Source organism: Gopherus flavomarginatus, chromosome 1, assembly GCF_025201925.1.
Source record: "Gopherus flavomarginatus isolate rGopFla2 chromosome 1, rGopFla2.mat.asm, whole genome shotgun sequence".
NCBI lineage: Eukaryota > Metazoa > Chordata > Testudines > Testudinidae > Gopherus > Gopherus flavomarginatus.
The window spans coordinates 332,794,327-332,816,595 of record NC_066617.1 but is presented as its reverse complement, the minus strand read 5'-3'; the positions used below and the strand labels follow the sequence as shown (position 1 = coordinate 332,816,595).

Below are 22,269 nucleotides of genomic sequence, written 5' to 3'. Positions count from 1 at the left end.
AATGTCTCGTGTATTATAATTAGCAGGTATGGGGCCTCTTAATTTTTACATGAAATTAACGCTCACCAGAGGCCTCAGAATACCAACCCTGGAGGATAAAATCCTCTTTTCAGATAGCAACTATGGCAAAGGCAGCTGTATGTCAAGGTCCCTACCCTGTCCAACTCTATCACGAGTCAGCCCAGATCTGGAGGTTTGAAGGGAAGAGTAATTCAGCTCTTGTCATTCTTTACTGAGAGACCCACAAGCTTGTCAGTGCCAAATGTAGTGATAGCTCTTGCAATATGGATCCTTATCTATTCAGAAAAAAGTCATCTGAAAGTGAAGGATTCTGTGTCCTGAGACCAAGTCCCTAAATTATTGTATCTCTTTATGCTAATATTTCAGTGTAATTACATCTGTTGATACAAAAGCAGTGGTTTGGATATCATTCAAAAGAATAGTTGTGTAGATGAGAAATATAAAAGGTAATCTTACTTAGCTGATTTGTGACACTTGACCATAGTTCCAATAAAGTAATTTGATTTTACTGTAAAAGAGCACTGACTGAAAAAACTGAGGAAGATAACTTAAAGGGTATTCCTCAGTTCTGAGGGCTAGTCTACACTGGCAACGTGACTTGTGTAGTTGCAACAGAGCACTAGGAGAGAGCTCTTCCAGCACTGTAAAAAAAAAATCACCTCCAGAAAGGGTATAGCTACAAGTGCTGGGAGTGTGGCTCCTAGCGCTGGTGCACTGTCTACATAGGCACTTTACAGCACTGAAACTTGCTGTGCTCAGAGGGCTGTTTTTTCACATCCCTGAGTGAGAAAGTTGCAGCGCTGTAAAGTGCCAGTGTAGACAAGCCCTAAGTTAGGAGTAAAAATGGTTTTTCTTTGACTATAGCTTATGCCCATATTTAGAGGGTGACTCAAATTTACCATGGGTTAACGATTGGACTAAGCATGTATAGTGATAACGGTGAAGGTATTGAGAGGAATTCTTTCAAATGTTGACTGAGTATGCTATACATCACAACTTTTTTGTGTGTGTGGTCTTTCATACAAGCAGATTTATAAAATGCTTTAGAGTTGAATACAGTTTACAGTGTTAAATAAAAGTAGGTAGAAAAACAGGTTGAAAATTTAAGCTTAGCTAAGGGAGAAAAGATACATGTTGAACTGAGACTTGAAAGGAGGTTGAGAGTTGCAGGGGCAAAGATATAGGTAAACTGTTCCAGAAGGCAAGATGTCAGAGAGAGGAAGTGAATGTAGCATGAATGGGGGGAGGAGGGCAAAGAGACTGAAGGACCCGAAGCAGTTTGGAACAAGTTCATGAAGCACATTTGTTTTTTAAAAGAAACTGATAACTATTCTCAAGCCCAGTGAGGACAAGTATAGTTTGATACTGGGGATAATAATGTGTTTATACTTTGTACACGTGAGAAAGCAGACAACAATGTTTTGTACATGCTGGAGCTAGAGAATTAGAACTTGGGGAGGGAGCTATGACAATCAAGGCAAGAAGGGAGTCAAGAACGGATAAAGATTTCAGCAGAGGTGGAGCCAAGGCTGAGGCATAGACGAACAATACTGGGAAAGTGTTAATAGGCAGATATGCATATAGTTGTGGGAATTCCCGGTCAAAGATGCTAATGTTCTAGATAAAAATAAATGGAAGGAAGGGACAGGGGAGAGAGAGGAAACAGAATTGTTTAAGACAACGGTACAAATTTGTTTGGTTCAAGGAAAGAGAAAGGTTGTTTATAGGGAAGAGTTACTACAAGTGTAGAAGGCTATGTGGACGAGATAGCTGAGGTGTGTAAAGATAAGAAAAGTTAAAAATCGTGGAGATGGAAATTGAACCTTGATGAACACTATGGAGAAAGGCATCTTGGGACAAAGTTGGAGCTACTGCCAGAGACAGTATAGCTCGATAGGTAGAAGCAGAAACAAATGTGTCTGCATAAAGTAATTATGGGGCAGTCCTAGAGGGTAGAACGGTCCATATGTCAAAGATTTCACTGAGGGGGAGAAGAGCAAGGAGGGAGAAATAAATTATCAGCAGAAAGAACAATTCCACTGTATTTTGCAAGATCTTGTTCCTTGTATTTGCAATGAGAAATCAGATGGGGAGAAAGAAAGGTGTGCTGCTATCGTCAAGCTCCATCTACAAGTCCAAAGTAGATGGATATTTCTACTAAACTGGTCAGCTGAGAAGTTAGTGTAGTATTAGAGTAGTAGCATTAAGAGCCATATGAATTAACGCCTGTTGAAGAGAAACGGAGCAGTTTGCAATTCTCAGAACTAATGTTTCAATCTTTCTGTTGACTCTGAAAGAGAGTGCTTGCATTGAGTCACATCTAGAAGGGTTAGAAACACTTTTAATGCAAGTATTTTCAAAAACAGATGCCTAAAATTCAATTCCTAAGTCCATAGATAAGCACCTTAATATTTCAAAATCTTGGCTCAAATTTTATGTTCCACAGAAATTCTCACAGGGTCACTAGAGAATGACACCAAACCACTAATTCAAGCAGAAGAGACTAAATACTGTACCTGATACACATACACACTATACACATAAACACACACCACTTTGTCTCTTTTGTGCTTTAACTAATTGGCCTGGTGTCATTCTCTCATTACCCTGTGAACACTAATGGTGCAAATTTCAATTCTTCAGCAATCAGATCCTCATATGTAACTTCAGTGCTACGTGTCTCTTGACCAATTATCATATCTGTTGCGCCCTGTACTGCTTTAAATGGGTTTTCCAGTGTATCTCATTCAACAGATCTATCTGGTTTAAGTATCCTTAAACCTTGTATTTTCCCTCCTCTGTTTTTGGTATCATGTGGCACGCAGGTGTCAACAGATGGGAAGAGCATTGTGGTTATGAAGATTTGCTTGCTTGCTGAGGGACTGCAGCTGGCACCATCAACATTCATATTATAACTTAGTGTGACTGATTCACTTCAATGGAAGCTTTATTTATTAGAAATGAAACCGATCTTTGGATAGCATAGAAGCCCAAGTAAAGTTGTTATAATGCAAAGCTAAGTGTGGAGACCTACAGGATTCCATTTAGGAGCTTCAGTTATGTGCTAATCATTGCGTTCCTGACCAAAAACATTGAAATAGCAACTTGAGCTTCCTGTTAGATTTGCAAAATATATATTTGTATTGCTCTAAAATTGGTGAAACTTAAACAATCATATTGATATTTATTATTTATAACAATTTTACTACTACTGCTATAGCACAAAGTAGATAAAGACACAAGGTCCCTTCACCAAGGAGCTCACAATATAATTCAAATACAAAACATTGGACAACAATATTGTTGCTTAATTATTATTTCATTGTGGGTTGGAAAGAATCCTTATGGAGGTCTCAATCTCTGTCCTTCTCTCTTGTTTTGCAGAATGTGTCAGTGGACCTTGTTAAAAATGGTTCCATGACACACACATATCTTGATGAATATGCAGAGATGAGCTAGTTTTACAGACTTAAAAACATGTAAACAAATGACGCCTGTTGATCCTTTTTTCAGTTTTATATAGTTGAAAACCAAATGACTAATGTGTCTATACGTACAGATCAGAAGGTAACACAAATGTTGTGGAAGTGGCAAAGTAGTTTTCTCAATTGAAAATGAAACTTAACTGTTTAAAAGTACTCTAGAATCAATGATAAATAGCCTCATCATTAAGTATCCTTCTAAAATGTAAAGTGTTTAGTTCTTTTTCTGAGGTTTCTTTCTTTAAAAAATGTCAAAATCTCCCTTTCTCTTAAGGCTGCCAGGTGTGACTGTTGTAAGTCTCAAGGAACTCTCAAAGAGAAAGTGCAGTGGCGTGGAGAAATGAAACATTTCTGCGATCAGCACTGCTTACTGCGTTTCTACTGTCAACAAAATGAACCTAATATGGCAACACAAAAAGGACCTGAAAATTTGCATTATGGTATGTGATGTTTCAGAGATCATAAACAGCAGAACTATACATTCGTTATTCTGAAATGATTTTTTTTTTATTTACAAATTTCAATTGTGGCTCAATATTTTTCACTCAGATGACATCTACAAGCAATATGAACTTGTATTTACAAAGGAGAGACTTCTATTAAATGAGAAATCAGAAATTGATGAGATTATATATTTTTCTTGCGATAAATCCTAGAGGCACCAGCCCCATTGTGCTAGACACTGTCCAGACGTTTGTTTTACTGTCAGAAATTTGCTGCTTGTGCCATTTGTATTGGATTTTTAATGTTAACTTTTTGTTTTATTGCCTGTTTTGAGAGTGAAATTTCTGTAACTTGTCAATTAATATTCTGATTCTGTGGACAGGTATTCAGTACTTTTCATGGGTAGAATTAAACACACAATTTCTGTTTAATGTTAAAGAAAGAAGAGACTGATTCCCAGCAGATCATGCTAAATAATTGCCCTTTACTATATGTTTGTTCATATAGAAAACTTACTTGTACTACAAGAGTCACAGTTTGAAGGTCAGTTCTGAGGCCAAACACTGGTTAAAGAAACCAAGTAATCTCAAGAGGGGAAGGAATAGCAGAACACACTAACACTCATATTAGCTTCTCTTCAGAGCCAATGTAATTTTGCATTTAATGTGGATAGGGGGCAGGGAACACTCTCTTCCTCCCTCACTCCCAGTTTGTCTTTGCTTGTACTTTGGGGTCTTTTCCTTTCCAAGTGTCCTTAGATCATGAGGAGAAGGGGGGTACCAGGGGTTAGAGGTGAAAACGTTAAAATCATGTTTTTCTCACATGGGAACTCAACTTGCAACATCTTTTTGAACTACACAATGCTCTCTTGCTTTAATACAAGGAGACAGCTATATCCTTAGAAAGAGCAGGAAGCTCATGTGCATGTGGAGATCATAGTGATACTTAGGGGCTTGTCTGCACACAGAAATGACACCAGTTTAGTTAAATCAGTTTTTAAATCAGTTCAATCAGATTGGTGCAGCATCTTTGTGTGTACACTTTTTTAAACCTAAGTGGTCACTATTAATTAAGCTCAATTTAAGATAAATTGATATAAGGAAGTCTTAAACCAGACTGAGAGTGAACATGGGTATTGCACTGATTTAACTCAGTGGATTTAGAAACCTGTGTAGTTAAAAGGGTGTAATTTCTGTGTGTAGACTGGGCCTAGGACTGAACACAACTGTCATAGACAGTTGGCTGTGCTTGTCTGGTAATACTGTGATAAAGTAACTGTCTTAATTTTTGTTGTTGAAAATTTATTTTATGTACTTTTTATATAAACTGATAAAATAAACACTGTTAATTTTGAATCTCTTTACATTTTAGATCAGAGTTGTCAAATTTCCCGAACAAAAATGACAGTAAGTATATAAAATATAATTAGATATATTAAAATGACATCTTGAACTCTCTTAAAGAAACACCAACAAAATAAGTAACATTTTTATATGCTTAAAATAGAAAACATTAATCCAACTTTGGGGTTTTTGTTGGTTTTTGTCATCATGATCAGTGAAACTAAATTGGCTAGCTTAAGTTACATAAAAAAATTGTATTCATATGTCTTTTTAAACCACTTCCACTAAAACGAACTACTGGGTATTTTCTTGCTGAATTACGTGAGAGTATCCCTTTAAAGATAATTCACAAGAAAATATAGTTTTTGTATGTTTTGTGTTCCTAATATATAGGTGTATATAATAAATGTACAAGGAAAAAAACCCACTGATTAATTAGCATTTTAAGGTTATGACCCATTTTGGAAAGGCAGAAAGTCCCAAGTTAAGGCCTCTGATTATGCAAATAGTTATCAGAAGTACAGTCACTGCTGTACAGAGTCCCATTGACTACATTTAGACTGTATGTGGGAATAACTGAGTAACTTTTTGCAGGTCTGGTGCCTGTGTAGCGGAGAGCAAGGCACAGCATGAATGGAGCATGGAGTAACCTAAGTTTGAATTTTACTAGGTTGTATCAGATTTTCACAAAAATGGGGTTTAATAATTGACTGTTCCTCCAGATTACCTTGTTTTAATTTCACACTAATTTATTTTTCTCTTGTTGAGATCTTCGGGATGCTTATTTTCCAACTAGACTAGATTACCTCCTTTAGATTCCTTACTGTTATAGAAAAATATATTTAGACTTGTATAGAGATAAATGTTAGACATGTATAATAAAGTATCTTAATTTATATTTAGTTTATGTATAAATGTGTATGCATTAAACTTTTTGGGATTTCTGTAGTAATTGGAGATGTCAGCCATAAGCATCTGGATTAAAATTTCTGAGCACATACATAGAAAACTGCTTCTAGACTGATTGATTCAGTCCACAGGTTTAAAATAAAAAGCAGCTAAAAGCCCTCATTACTTAACTTTTACTTTTTAGGAAGTACATTGCCAACTATTGTAGTATTTATTTAATATTTTACTATTTTATAATATCCGTTTGTAAGTCTTAAGTCTTTCCTCTACTGATTTTAATGCACACTGCCATGTATAGGTGAAAATCTGTTTTGAAGAGAACTCTGTTCATCAGTGGGTTTATTTTTAACAGCAGTTGAAACTTATGTAATGTTCTGTCATGCAAAACCACTTTAATTTATTGATCATCATTTTTAGTACATTTCTAGAAATAGAGTTGGATTACTGCTGTAGAGCCCATATTGCATATTTTTAGGATTAAAAAAAAGCAGTGGAATGCTGAAATTAAAATAAGAATTAGAATTGAAGACTTTTCATTATGGATTATTATACCTCTAAAGAAGGTCAAATTTTGAGCCTAGAGCCTTTCAATTGTGTTGTTTTTAATGAAGTAGTTTAAAGCTAGAGTTTTTAAAAGTTGTAAACCAACAAGTCCATTTCTTTATGCTTTCATAATGTAACAGCAGTGAAGTCAATGTTGTAGTTTAAACTAAAATTTAAAAGTTAATTGTGGAATAGGCAGTTATTCTGAAAGTATTAGCCCCAAGCAAATAAAATACAGGTGTATTATGCTTCTGACAGAAGAAGCTCATTTAGAAATACAAAACAACTTTTAACTAAAGAGCAGTCACCAGTGCTGCTGTGTTTTGCATTCTTTTCCAGGACTTGTCTGTGTTTAGAACACAAACATTGGCTGGTATCTGAAATCAAAAGCTGTAACAAATCAATAATGATGCAATTGTTTGCTTGTCTGTAGGGTTCAGTGCCACCCCCTTCTCCAACACTTAACAAAGAGATGAAGAACAAGGCAATTCTTTGCAAACCTTTGACAATGACAAAAGCTACATACTGTAAACCTCACATGCAGACAAAATGTTGTCAGACAGGTAACTAGTGAATATTAGTAGAAGTAACAGTTCGTTCATTTCACCTTTCATGTATTTGAATTATATTGGCTTGGAATATGCTAAAGAAAGTTTAACTTTTAAGTGCCTATCTGTAATTTGGCTTATTTTTATAGAAGATGATTGGAAGAAAGAATATGTCCCAGTTCCTGTTCCTGTACCTGTTTATGTTCCGGTGCCTATGCACATGTATAGTCAAAATGTTCCTGTTCCGACAATGGTTCCTGTTCCAGTAAGTCATGCCTTATTTTTGAGCTGAATTGCATTATTATTAATTATTTTGCCTGTTACAGTCATAAATACCGTGTTGCTTGAGTGGTACTGCAGCACTTTTTTTTTTAGGTAGAACAGTACTTATTTTCATAGATTCTGGGACTGGAAGGGACCTTGAGAGGTCATCGAGTCCAGTCCCCTGCCCTCATGGCAGGACCAAATACTGTCTAGACCATCCCTGATACACATTTATCTAACCTACTTTTAAATATCTCCAGAGGTGGAGATTCCACGACACCCCTAGGCAATTTATTCTAGTGTTTAACCATCCTGATTGTTAGGAACTTTTTCCTAATGTCCAACCTAAACCTCCCTTGCTGCAGTTTAAGCCCATTGCTTCTTGTTCTTTCCTAGGAGGCTAAGGTGAACAAGTTTTCTCCCTCCTCCTTATTACACCCTTTTAAATACCTGAAAACTGCTATCATGTCCCCTCTCAGTCTTCTCTTTTCCAAACTAAACAAACCCAATTCTTTCAGCCTTCCTTCATAGGTCATGTTCTCAAGACCTTTAATCATTCTTGTTGCTCTTCTCTGGAACCTCTCCAGTTTCTCCACATCTTTCTTGAAATGCGGTGCCCAGAACTGGATACAGTACTCCAGTTGAGGCCTAACCAGCACAGAGTAGAGCGGAAGAATGACTTCTCATGTCTTGCTCACAACACACCTGTTAATGCATCCCAGAATCATGTTTGCTTCTTTTTTTGCAACAGCATCACACTGTTGACTCATATTTAGCTTGTGGTCCACTATAACCCCTAGATCCCTTTCTTCTGTACTCCTTCCTAGACAGTCTCTTCCCATTTTGTATGTGTGAAACTGATTTTTCCTTCCTAAGTGGAGCACTTTGCATTTGTCTTTGTTAAACTTTATCATTTTTACCTCAGACCATTTCTCCAATTTGTCCAGATCATTTTGAATTTTGACCCTGTCCTCCAAAGCAGTTGCAATCCCTCCCAGTTTGGTATCATCTGCAAACTTAATAAACGTACTTTCTATGCCAATATCTGTCGTTGATGAAGATATTGAACAGAGCCGGTCCCAAAACAGACCCCTGCGGAACTCCACTTGTTATACCTTTCCAGCAGAATTGGAAACCATTAGTAACTACTCTCTGAGTATGGTTATCCAGCCAGTTATGCATCCATCTTATAGTAACCCCATCTGAATTGTATTTGCCTAGTTCTTCTTCGAGTGCTTGCTCTAATCCATTCCAGTTAGGTGTGCGCGTGCCGCGTGCATACCTAACTGTAATGGATATGAGCAACACATCTCGAAGAACAACAGTTACAAAAGTGAGTAACCGTCTTTTTATTGATAAGAATATCATGCGAGACCATATCAAATGCCTTATTAAAGTCTAGGTATACCACATCCACCACTTCTCCCTTATCCACAAGGCTCATTATCCTATCAAAGAAAGCGATCAGATTGGTTTGACATGATTTGTTCTTTACAAATTCATGTTGGCTATTCCCTATCACCTTACCACCTTCCAAGTGTTTGCAGATGATTTCTTTAATTTCCTTAATTACTTGCTCCATTATCTTCCCTGGCACAGAAGTTAAACTAATTGGTCTGTAGTTTCCTGAGTTGTTTTTATTTCCCTTTTTATAGATGAGCAGTATATTTGCACTTTTTCAGTCTTCTGGAATCTCTCCCATCTCCCCTGATTTTCCAAAGATAATAGCTAGAGGCTCAGATACCTCCTCTTTTAGCTCCTTGAGTATTCTAGGATGCATTTCATCAGGCCTTGGTGACTTTCTAAGTGATTTTTAACTTGTTCTTTTTTATTTTCTCTTCTAAACCTGCACCTTCCCATTAGCATTCACTATGTTAGGCATTCCTTCAGACTTCTCAGTGAAGACTGAAACAAAGAAGTCATTAAGCATCTCTGCCATTTTCAAGTTTCCTGTTACTGTTTCTCCCTCCTCACTGAGCAGTGAGCCTACCCTGTCCTTGGTCTTCCTCTTGCTTCTAATGTATTGTTAAAAAGTCTTCTTGTTTCCCTTTATTCCCATAGCTAGTTTGAGCTCATTTTGTGCCTTTGCCTTTCTAATCTTGCCCTTGCATTCCTGTGTTGTTTGCCTATATTCATCCTTTGTAATCTGTCCTAGTTTCCATTTTTTATGACTCCTTTTTATCATTTTGCTAGTGATACTTCAGCTTCCTCACCATTCTTCAGTAAAAAACCTGCCTGCTTGCATATATGTAAGCTCTTACAGTGCTGTTTTGCTCCAGCAACAGTTTTGACTGGTGCATCTCTGCTGGGTGGTCAAAGATGGGAAAGTGAAAGATTGTGAGAGATGGCAGAGTCAGATTAGCAGGAGGGAGTAGAAGCAAATAGAGAATGACGGGGTTGCAGTGGAAACCAGGATAAGATTTGGATTTCAAAATTTCTAGCAAATTAAGCTTCTTAAAAGTTACCATTTACATAGCATTCTGCATCTTCAATGTGATTTGCTCAAGTGATGATCCTCACAGCGCTTCTTTGACTAGGAAGGTAAAAAGAATTTTCCGCATTTTACAGATGGGGAAATTGAGGCCACCAAAAGAGGATAATGACTTGTCCAAGGCCACAAAGAGTACGTAGATAGTCAGACCTGGGATTAGGAGTCAGGAGTCTCCTAACACTGTTCTTTATTCTCACCACTAAATTGTACTACAGTACTTCTCACAGCATTTCTGTCCCTCTTTTTTTTCACTCTGGTCATCTGTATTCATGGTTTTTCAACCGTCTTATCAACTGTTGGCTTTTCTGCTAGACCTTACTGAGGGCACCGTTTCCTAAGCCCCGGACTATTGAGTCTTTTGAAAGATAGATGTAAAGCTTCTGCATTTAACTCTACATCATTGGTAATCATCTGTTAACAATGAAATTTTTGAAGAGTTACTCATTCATATCTGCTTAGGTGCCAGTTCCAGTTTTTCTGCCCACTACTCTGGATAGCAATGAGAAGATCCTTGCAGCAATAGAAGAGCTGAGGGGTAAAGTTCCTTCAAATCCTCTGGAGGCTGAGCTACTGACTATAGCTGAGATGATGCCTGAAGATGATGGAAAAACAGAGACTACAGATCTGAACAGTATGTTTTATTGCTGTGGCCTTTGAATCCATGTGTTTTTACTTCTGTGTGTATGTATCTATAGTGTTCTTATATTACAGTAATTAAATACAAAACTGCTATTTGTGAATTCTAAAATTAATTGGAAACTTTACCTGTTTAAACAAATTTCTAGAATATTTCATCGTATTTGAGAAGCAGGTAACTTTTAGAAATCTGCTCTGTGGCTTAGCTGGCAGCCGTGTAGATGCTGAAATCCTCCTCCTCACTTGCTCCTAGAGCCAGGAAGATGACAAATTGTCACCCAGGATTTTCTCACTCTATGGGGCTCCTTCCTTTACATCTCTAGTTTGACTGCTGCTTCACTTAAAAAAAAACACAAATTCAGAAAAGTGACTTCTGCAGCTGGGTCCAACCACCATTTATCTATCAACCAAAGGAGGCTAAAGAAAGAATAAATTAATTGTTGTTCTTGCAGTAGCACTTTCCTGTAGACACCTTAAATTATTTATTAGCTGAGGGAAAAATTCACTATCTCAATGGAGCAAGGCAGTGGCTGAAACAGTTTTTGCAATTCTGATGAACAAAATCAGCCTCTCAGGGTGCCTAAAGACTCATTATAAAGGGTAAATTTTTAACAGTGACAGTAATTAACCATTGGAACAGTTTTTACCAAGGTTTGTGGTGGATTCTAAATTTTTAAATCAAGATTGCATTTTTTTCTAAAACATACACTCGGAATTATTTGGGAGAAGTTTTATAGCTTGTGCTATACAGGGTGTCAGATTAGATGTTCAAAGTGGTCTCTTCCAGCCTTAGAGTCTATGAAAACCTGCAAAAGCAGAGTCTCTCGCTGAAGCAGAACAAAGAAGCAGTTGATGCAATTTCTGGGGCTGTGACAGGGGTACTGCTTTCCCACCTTCTTCCCATCCTCCCTGCCAACTTACCTGAAGGAGGAGAGAAACTCTCTCTAAGGCATCCTCAGATTCCGAGGATGATATGATTCAAGACTTTCACTAGGAGAGGAATTTCTGCAAACTTTCCTGCCATGCAGACTTTTTTTTTCTCCCCACGTATCATGATATGTTTGTGGCTTCCAAATTTTACCAGAAAAAAACCTCTCCTTCAAACAGTAACCTCAAAAGCTTTTGAGAGGTCTCCAGAAGCATTTTTTCCTAGACTACTTCAGTTGTTTCCTCAAATTATCTAGAGACTATATGGACAAATGTTTTATGTCTGAGATACAGGAGGCATACAAAGCTACAGAACTTCCATGTCCATTAAAACTTAGCACTCACGAAACCAGAGCTAGGGCCACCACCTCAACTGGAGAGTTGAAGGTGTTACTGGAGAAGCTTTGCAAGGTTGCCACCTCAAGTTCCCTTTGCTCTTTCACTAGATACTGTTGACTGAACATACAAATGTCTGCAGACAGAGCCCTTTGACTGTGGAGAGCTTGTGTGCTCTGCGTTTTACTGTGGAGAGCTTCTGTGTGCTCACAGAAGCTCTACTTCTGACAGAAGTTGGGGAAGAGGTCAAAGATTCCTATTTCCTTTCATCTCCCCTCCCTTTTCTGGTTTATCCTCTTGTTTTCCCTCCATGTTTGTTTTTGCTAAGGTCTGCTATAAAGAAGCCCAGGATCTGTGCTGTTGCAGGCAAAGCCGCAGAAAGACAAATTATATTCCCACTTTATGCTAATTTGCTTTCTGTGGCTGGTTGAGACAGCCTAGATTACACAGTCCTGAGCTTTACAAACCTGGACTTCAACAAGAGATTCTCCATAATTAAGCAGGGCAGAGTAGGCTAACAGATCTCTTTCTAGCTGGGAAGGAATCATATTGGAGAAGCAGAATCGAGAGTTCCAGAATTGGAAAATCTGGGCTGGTGATTTGACATCATTCTCCTGGCAGTGAGTATGTGAGGAGGAATTCAGCATATGCACTATCTTGGCAGAGCCACAAAATGAAAACTAACTGTTAAATGGTAATATAATTGTATTTAATTTAATTACAGGTGTAATAATCGAAACAGACTTGCTTAACTCTGGTACAGAGATGCAGACAAGCTTGCCTGATATTCCGTATGAACCAGATCTTGATATTGAAATTGATTTTCCAAGAGGTATTTCTGCTATTCTTTCAACAAATGTTCTGAATGAAATAGTCTTTATGGTCTGGCTTTGTGGTCATATATTAGAACACCCATACTTGTCCATCCAGCTCAGTATTCTGTCTCTGACACTAGCCACTGTAAGATGTTTCAGAGAGAATGAGCAGAATAGGATAATCTCAAGTGATTAATCCTGTCATTCAGTCCCAGCTTTTGCCAGCTGGAAGTTTAGGGACACCCAGGAGCAAGGGGTTGCGGAGAGAATTCAGGGGTAGGCCACCTCCAGTCAGAGAATCTCAAAGTGGGTCTCGAGGTGCATTACACTCTATCAGTTGTTAGGGCAGTCCCATCCAAGTGGGATAGGGGCCCATTCCATGAGAACGCAGTCATCAACTATGGCCATGCTCAACAAAGTGACCTCTATGGATATATGTAAGGCGATCACGTGGAGTTTAGTACATACCTTTTCTTCTTATGCTCTAGGCCGGGGATCGGCAACCTTTGGTATGTGGCTCACCAGGGTAAGCAGCCTGGTGGGCCAGTTTGTTCACCTGCCGCATCTGCAGGTTCGGCCAATCATGGCTCCCACTGGCCGCGATTCACTGCTCCAGACCAGTTGGGGCTGTGGGAAGCGGCACGGGCTGAGGGATGTGCTGGCCACTGCTTCCCACCACCCCCATAGGCCTGGCGATCAGCCGAACCTGCTGATGCAGCAAGTAAACTGTCCCACCAGCGTGCTTACCCTGGCAAGCCGCATGCCAAAGGTTGCTGCTCTAGTCATTCTGTGGCAGATGCTTTGTTTGATGTGGCAGTCCTCTGTTCCACAGTTCTGTCTTCTTCCTCACAACCTCCTCCTATCTAGGTACTGCTTGTTAATCACTCTCAGTGGAATACAGTAGGGACCATCACTCAAAAAAGAAGGGTAGGTTATTTACCTATAACTGGAGGTTCTTTGAGATGTGTGGTTCCTATCTGTATTCCAGTCTCACCCTCCTGCCCCTCTGCTGCGGAACTGGTCGATTTTTTTAGTGGAGAAGGAACTGACCGCGTGGTCATTCCGCCCTGTCCTTTATTGCCTTGGGCGAAACCATGAGGCGGTACAATGACGCATGGACGGACCCACGGATTCTACTATTTTGAAAAGCTCTGGGTCTGGGCCCATGTCTCATGTGCATAAATCCTCAGTAGAATATAGATAGGAACCACACATCTCAATGAACTTCCAGTTACAGGTATGTGACCTCATTTCCCCCTTTAGTCATCTCTTTTCTTAACTGAACAGTCCCAGTTTTTTAAATCTCTCCTTGTATGAAAACTGTTCCATTCCCCATACCACTTCTTTGTTCTACCTTTTCCAATTCTAATGTATCTTTTGAGATGGGGTGACCAGAACTACTCAGTATTCAAAATGCAGGCATACAATGGCTTTATATAGTGGCATGATGATATTCTCTGTTTTATTATCTATCCCTTGTTTTTAACATTCTGTTAACTTTTTTACTGCGATTGCACATTGAACAGATGTTTTCAGAGAACTATCCACAATGACCAAGTTCTCTTTCTTGAGTGATAATAGCTAATTTAGACCCCATCATTTTGTATGTCATCCCTTTAAAGTTTACTGGCTTGCTTCTTTGGATGGTTGGTTGTTCAGCTTTGGCAGACTAAGGGTGTATGTGAGTGAGTTCCTCATCCTTCGAAAGAAACTTTTCCAAATAGAGCACTACAGTCTGGCTCCTAGAAGGAGCGGGTCTTAGACAAAAGAAGGTAGGTGCACCATTTGGCCTTGAGAGTAGACTTGGGGAAAGCATTCTTAAGACTGCCTCAGGGACTCTGGACACACCCTGACTCACATTCCGGAAGATGAAAATGAAACATCCTCTATAATGCTGGATGCATGACCAAGAAGACACACCTTGTACTCAGACCTGCTCAACCTCTCCATACCACCCCCACTCATGCTTCCTGTAGTCTCAGATCTTATGGCTCAGAATGGAGGTGAGATGCTGCAACCAAACCTCCACTCTCTCTATCTAAGCATGTGGATGCTTTCTGGTTGACTCAAGCAGAGAGGTCCTGCTTGCTGGAGGTGCAGGAGGTGTGATAAACAGCATGTAGGAGTTAACAAGGACAACTTATCTTTTGAAATGGATGAGACTCTCCAGCTGGGCCCACGGGTACCATATTCCCCCCTGTTCAGGCAAGCATCCAGGATACACTAGAGTACCTGTGTCAAAGCAAGCGAGTGTTTTCTAAGGCTCTTGGTGGGTGCACCTAGTGGCCATATCAGTTGACCATCCATCTGTTGATTGACCATTCCTTTGTATTCTTATACCCAATGGCAAAGAGAGTCCTGAAAGGCATCTCTAGATGCTTTCCACCAGTTAAGGACCCAAACCCAGCATGGGACCTTAATGTGGTCCTCTCCAGGTTAGTGGAAGCCCTTTAGGGCAACGAGCCTGTTGCCAGTGGTTCAATCTCACCATAAAAGTTGGCAATCACATCAGCCAGAAGAGTTGGAGAGACTCAGGCATTAATGGTGGGACCCTCCAGGTACCATCATATATAAGGATGAAGGGACAATGAAGCCCCACCCAAGATTCCTGCTAAAAGTAGCGTTGGAATTCCACATCAGTGAGACTATCAACCTACCTGTGTTCTTCCTGAAGCTTCATGCAGGGAGAGCAGAACAGAGTTTGCACGTGCTGTACATGCAAAGGGTGCTCCTATATTACTTGGACAGGGTGAAGTCCTTCCAGAAATCACCCAGACTCCTCTTTTGCTTATCGGGAAAGGGTTATGGGTCAAGTAGTACCCACCCAGAGATTATCTGGCTGGAGCATCACATCATGCTTTTGACTCGCAAGAATGCTACTTCCATACAAAGTGTTAGTGTGTTCCTCCATATACAGTCTCTATCAGTGGCTTCTTTGGTGTGCCTTTCCATCAGTGACAACTGCAGAGCAGCAGAGTGGTCATCTGTCCACACACTTATGAAGCATTACACACTGGTATAGGTGAACAGGGATGAGGCCAGATTTGACAGGACTGTAAGGACTACTGTTTGGAAGTCACCAGCTGTGGAATTAACAGACTATCAAAATAAAACAGGTTACTTACCTGTACAATAACTGATTTTCTTTGAGATGTGTAGTTTGTATACGTATTCCACAATCCACCCGCTGTTACTACTACTACAGAATTGCCCAAGCCCTGAGCTTTGAAGGTGGTGAAGGAACTGAGGATGATGTTGTGGCTCCAGGCTCCTCACTGGAATTTCTTTGAGTGTAAGGGGGCATGCAGTGCCACAGAGATGCTGCAGACTAGAAAGTTTTCTGGCACATGCACTGCCCCCACAATCACAAGCTGTGGAATGTGATTTGGACTACACATCTTGAAGAATATCAGTGACTGAACAGCTGAGTAATCCTTTCCTTGGATGTGTGGCATAAGACCATTCCGCCCCACTCTGAACTCAGTCAGTGCCTGGTAGTTAAATGGGAAGTCAGCCTCCTTTTACTATTAAGTCAATAAAGTTACAGCCTGCAGTTTTAAATCTAGTGTCTTTGTTTTGCTGTGTGTCCTCATCAAAAATTGGTGGCTTCTTTCCACTTCTCAGGGGTTAATCAGAGATGCAGTATTGGGGCCTTACCTTATCATTATAATAATTTGTATTACCGTTGCTACTAGGAGCCCTAGTTACAGACCGGATCCCATTGTGTTAGGTGCTTTACGAACACAGAATAAAAAGACTGCCTGCTCCAAAAAGGAAATCTAAGACTTAGTAATGTTAACTTTACATTTTGTTATAAACGAAAATAAGTGAACAAAGTATATTTTGTAACGTCACCCTAATTTGTTTGTTTTCTCCTGTTTATTCACTAAGGGTATGTCTACACAGCAACTAGATACTCCACAGCTTGAGCCCTGTAATCCTGAGTCAGCTGGCACGGGCCAGCCACAGGTTTCTAGTTGCTGTGTAGAAATACCATTACTTGCTAATTCACACAATGGGATCACAGGTCTGATCCAAAGTTTGCATAGATGAAAGAAAACCTGCAAAGTGATGTGTTATGTGCCTCTCTTAATAAAACAGAAGAATGGGCATTACTGGGTGAGACTAATGGTCCACCTATTCCAGTATCCTGTCTTCCAGTGGGCCGGTGCCAGTTGCTTTAGAGGTAATGAATGGAACAGGGCAGTTTATCAAGTGATTCATACCCCATTGTCCAATCCCATCTTACAGCAATCTGAGATTTTAGGGATGTCCGGAGTATAGAGTTGCATCCCTGACCGTTTTGGCTAATAGCCATTGATGGCACTTTCCTCCATGAACATATCTAATTCTTTTTTGAACCTTGTTACACTTTTGGCATTCAAAACATCCTCTAGCAATGAGTTTCACAAATTGACTGTATTATGTGAAGAAGTACTTCCTTGTGTTTGTTTTAAACCTGTTGCCTGTTAATTTCAGCAGGTTCTTGTGTTATGTGAAAGGGTAATTGTTGAACAGCACTTGTCCCAGTACAGATCCCTGGGGAACCTTGCTATTTACCCCTCTCTTCTATTAGAACTGACCATTTATTCCTGCTCTTGGTTTCCTGTCTTTTAACTAGTTACTGATCCATGAGAGGAATTTCCCTTTTATCCCATGGCTGCCTACTTCATGTAAAAACCTTTGGTGAAGGACATTGTCCAAAGCTTTCTGAAAGTCCAAGTACACAATATCAACGAGATCATCCATATCCACGTGTTTGTTGATACCCTCAAATATTTCTAACGGATTGGCAAGGCATGATTTCCCTTTACAAAAGCATTGTTGGCTCTTTTTCAGCAGAGTATGTTCATTTGCGTGTCTCATAAAACTGTTCTTTACTATAATTTCAACCAGTTTGCCTGGTACTAAAATTAGACTTACTGGCTTGTAATTGCCAGGATCATCTCTCAAGCAGTTTTTAAAAATCGGTGTTACGTTAGCTATCTGCCAGTCATCTGATGCAGAGATAGATTTATGTGATAGGTTACATATCACCGTTGTAGGCTTACACCGTCTTAGTTACGTAACAGACGACTTGAAAATTTTTCTTCATCATTAAATTGCTTTTGAAATTGATATTTCATGTAAAATACCAAAATAGAGTTAATTGCCTCGTCTGAAATCCTACACTTGGTATTGCAATGAATGTTAGCAGAACATTATCATCTGTGTATTCTAATAGACTCCTTGTATTAGTGGATATATAATAATATAACCTTGGACCATGTAATCTCTCAGAAGTTTTAGGAAACTTAAGTTTCTAATATATTTGCAGCAGCGGAGGAGCTTGATACAGAAAATGAATTTTTGCTGCCTCCTGTCTTTGGGGAAGAATATGAGGAACAGCCAAGACCTCGATCCAAAAAGAAGGTAATAGATCATTTGATTCAAATACAAAAAAACTTCGTACACTGCAGGTTGACTAAATTTTAGATCACTGTGAGAACTGAAGTTATTGCTTATTAATATGTCTAATTGCTTTGGAATGAAATAGTACATTTGTTCAAATAGTAAAATTAATTCAGTGCCTTGCAATTAATTCAGTGTAATACTTCAGATTTGTCATCAGGCAGAGTGAGTAGGAGAGTGATTGCCGTTAATTTCTGGGGTTTAATCCCATCTTTGCCACTGACTTGCATAGCCTTGTACAAAACACTTTACTGCTGCCTCAGTTCCCCTATTTGTGAAGTGGAAACACTAAATCAGGGTGGCCATACTTACTGACCCTCCAAGAAATTCCATTGAGTGTAGAGCTTTGCTTTGCTCAGCCAATTATATAAATGTATTAGCTTACTTGAGCAGCCACTATAAGTAACCATTATAAGTAACTAACCTAGGAACCTATCCTTGCAACAAAGCCTGTTGTCAACTCTGTCCACATATCTATTCAGGAGATAGCATCATAGGACCTAATCACATCAGCCACACTATCAGAGGCTCGTTCACCTGCACATCTACCAATGTGATATATGCCATCATGTGCTAGCAATGCCCCTCTGCCATGTACATTGGCCAAACCGGACAGTCTCTACGTAAAAGAATAAATGGACACAAATCAGACGTCAAGAATTATAACGTTCAAAAACCGGTTGGAGAACACTTCAACCTCCCTGGCCACTCGATTACAGACCTAAAAGTCGCGATATTACACAAAAAAAGTCCGAAACAGACTCCAATGAGAGATTGCTGAATTGGAATTAATTTGCAAATTGGACACCATTAAGTTAGGTTTGAATAAAAACTGGGAGTGGATGGGCTCATTACACAAAGTAAAATTATTTCCCTATGCTTATCTCCCTCCTCACTCTGCTCCCCCCCCCACCCGGTTCCTTATATCTCCTTAACAAATGCTGGAAGTGGGCCATTTTCATTAGCTCACCTTAACTGATCGCTCTCCTTATAATGTGTATGGTAACACGCATTGTTTCATGTTCCCTGTGTGTGTGTATATATATATCTTCCTTCTGTATTTTCCACTATGCATCCGATGAAGTGAGCTGTAGCCCATGAAAGCTTATGCTACAATAAATTTGTTAGTCTCTAAGGTGCCACAAGTACTCCTATTCTTTTTAGGTATTTTTCAGTCGCTCAAAATTTTCCCAGACTTTGTTTTCAGTCTGACATTTTCCAGGTTTGAAGGCTGATCAAGTTAGATTTTCGGTTTTTAAAACATTTAACTGCATTTAACAGTTCTAAAGACAATGATTGGGTATAGAAAAGCTGAAGTTTGGATCAAAAAAGCCCTCCCTGAGAAGTGCCTTTGAGTGTTCTGGTAAAAATTGGTTTTGATTAGCAGTTACAATTTGTCAAAAATTGTTCTGAGCAGATGCACAGTATGTTTTGCATAGATTTTTTTGCTAAACTAAGTGCAAAACTAAGACTGTGCTGTCTATGTGTGCATGGGAGAAAAATTTAGTAAAATTCCCTGTGTATCTTGTAAATCATATGGGACCATTGAGATTGTTTGGTCTCTTTTAAAGAAGGTGCAGTGTTTGGGTTGCTCTTTTCCTACCTTCTCCTTCAAGTAGTATCCCTTTGGGTGCTCCACTCCAGGTATGCTTTTATCCCTGCACTGCCAATCGGAGAACTTTGATAGCAGAGTCCATTTGGCCCGCATATGCACTGTCTCCCCCCACCCCATGCTCTGCCATGAGGCTAAGCAGCGCTCACGAGCGAACTCCTCTCAGTTCCTTCTCAGCATCCCTAGCTAGAGATGGAGCTATTAGCAGTCCATTCCTCAGATCATCTTTCTTAGCACTTCAGTAGTTAGTTATACTTTTCTCTTGTAGAGCTTTCTTTAGTTTCTCTTTCTTAACATCAAAGGACTATGGGTCAAAGAAAACAACAGTGAACCTCTCACTTAAGGCTTCAAAAAAGAGAGCTGTGATCCCTGAGCTAGCTGAAAAAGACACATTTGGTATCATCGGTACAGAGATAGTTGAAACGGTACCCATAGCCCTCGAGGGTCTGACGTGGCAGGTACCACTGATGTGCCTGAAGACCTGATGGGCATAGGCACTGAAGCAACAGTACCAACAGATAAAGGGAAGGACAGAGACTACGTCACCACTAAGAAAACACTGCAAATATGAGTAGTATCATCGGCACCATCAGCAGCAAGCCATCCAGCCTTGGAGCACTCAGTACGGCCAAGATCCCTAATCCTCTCTGTGCTGCCGGCCCCCCAACAGCTGCCATTGGCACCAGTTAGGTCTGCGCCACAGGAATTCAGACACTCTAGAAAACTCATGGTATCTGACATACCAGAGTCTCCCTCATTTGGTACCTGAGCTCTGATACCAAGTTGATTTTGGGCACTGGAATCTTCACCAGCACTGTGACATGCACCTCCAGTCACTTGTGATGAATCAGATAGTAAGTAGGAGGAGGTTGTCTCTCACTCTTATAGTGCTCGCTATCAACCTGGACCCCGTCAGTCATACCCTCCACCTGCTCCTCAACCACCGTGGTATGGCTAGCCATGGGCACCACCACCAAGACCTTTTTCACTGCACCAGTTGCCCTACTGGGATCCTTGGGTAGGATACAGACTACATTCCTTCCGAGCACACAGCATGACCCACTGTGAACCTTTGAGGTGCTCTCCCTGAGCCATGGCATCCAGAGCCTCCAAGATCATGGAGGAACAGGCAGAAGGGTGGGTTCAAGGAGGAAGTCACACCACAGACCAGCACGTCTTCCTCCTCCCCAAATGAGGCAGTTATGCCCCTTCCACCATCTCTAGCTGATAAGTTCAGATATTTCAAGATCTGGCTAGAAGGGTGGCAGACATACTGCAGATACCTCTTGAGGAGGTAAAAGATACCTATTATAAGCTCTTGGACATCTTGTACTCCTCCTCTTCCTCCAGAATAACCCTCCCCATCAACGAGGCCCTTCTGGACTCAGCCAAGCTTATGTGAAAAATTCCAGCATTGGTCACGTCCACATGTAAATGGGTTGTTAAAAAAAAATTACATCCCAGCTAGGGATATGGAATTTTTTTTCCCATTCCCCTGCTTCCCCAATTCTATTGTTGTGGACGCAGTAGACTCCTGAGATCTCCAACACCAAGTGAGGTCCACCTTTTATGGTAGAAATTGAAAGCACTTCAGCCTGTTTGGAAGAAAGACCTATTCCTCCATCACACTGCAATTTAGAATTGCAAACTATCAAGCTCTGACAGCAAAATACGACTGTCAATTATACCAGGCTTAACGCTTTTATTGATCAGCTCTCAGAGTTGCACCATGAACAGTTTCCAGGCCATTGTTAGTGAGAGACAACTGATGGCCAAGTCAGTGTTCCAGTCAGCGCTTGATGCAGCCGACACAACAGCCTGGGCCATCTCTACAGCAGGGGTTATGCAGTGAGCATCCTGGTTGCACCTATCTGACTTCCGTAAAGAAATGCAGATTACTGTAGAGGACTTCCCTTCAAAGGCACCAAATTGTTTGCCAAGAAGACTGACAGGTCCCTCCATACACTTAAAGTCTGCAGGGCCCCTCTCCTGTCATTTAGTCTGCAGCCTTAGACATAAATCCTGCACTCCACATTCTCCAACTCAACGCTATTATGAGCCTCAAAGGAAAAATCCAAATTTTCCAAATGTAAACCATCAGGCCATGGTCTTCCTTGTCACAAACATCCACCTCAAAACATCAGCTTTGACATCTTGGTCGGGCACTAACACACCTCTCCCCTCAACACCAACTGCAACTGAGCTACCCATCACATACATCTGGGTACTACCTTGCTTCGTTCCACAACAATTGGGAGTAAATAACATCTGATCAAAGAATCCTTGAAATCATCCATAATGGGTACTCTGTCCATGTCACCTTCCCCCAGCACCCTTCCTTGTCCCTCTTCAGGGACGCTTCTCGCGAGAGTTTATTACGACAAGAAATAGATCTCCTCCATCTGGGGGAGACAGAACCTAGCAAAAGCACAGAACAAAGCACAGAG

At 40.2% G+C, this 22,269-nt stretch overlaps 1 protein-coding gene across 13 annotated transcripts in view; it reads left to right on the top strand.

The window, feature by feature from the left end:
- The window catches only part of ZMYM2 (zinc finger MYM-type containing 2), a 212,955-nt gene that overhangs the window by 164,879 nt on the left and 25,807 nt on the right, over positions 1-22,269 (top strand). For 12 of the 13 annotated variants that reach the window (XM_050937121.1, XM_050937119.1, XM_050937123.1 and 9 more), the window contains 7 exons: positions 3,778-3,943; positions 5,319-5,353; positions 7,176-7,305; positions 7,440-7,555; positions 10,505-10,676; positions 12,669-12,776; positions 18,077-18,171. In XM_050937121.1, the coding sequence (XP_050793078.1) occupies positions 3,778-3,943; positions 5,319-5,353; positions 7,176-7,305; positions 7,440-7,555; positions 10,505-10,676; positions 12,669-12,776; positions 18,077-18,171 (822 nt within the window). The remainder of the gene's footprint in view (positions 1-3,777; positions 3,944-5,318; positions 5,354-7,175; positions 7,306-7,439; positions 7,556-10,504; positions 10,677-12,668; positions 12,777-18,076; positions 18,172-22,269) is intronic. The other variant, XM_050937125.1, reaches the window with a different exon arrangement.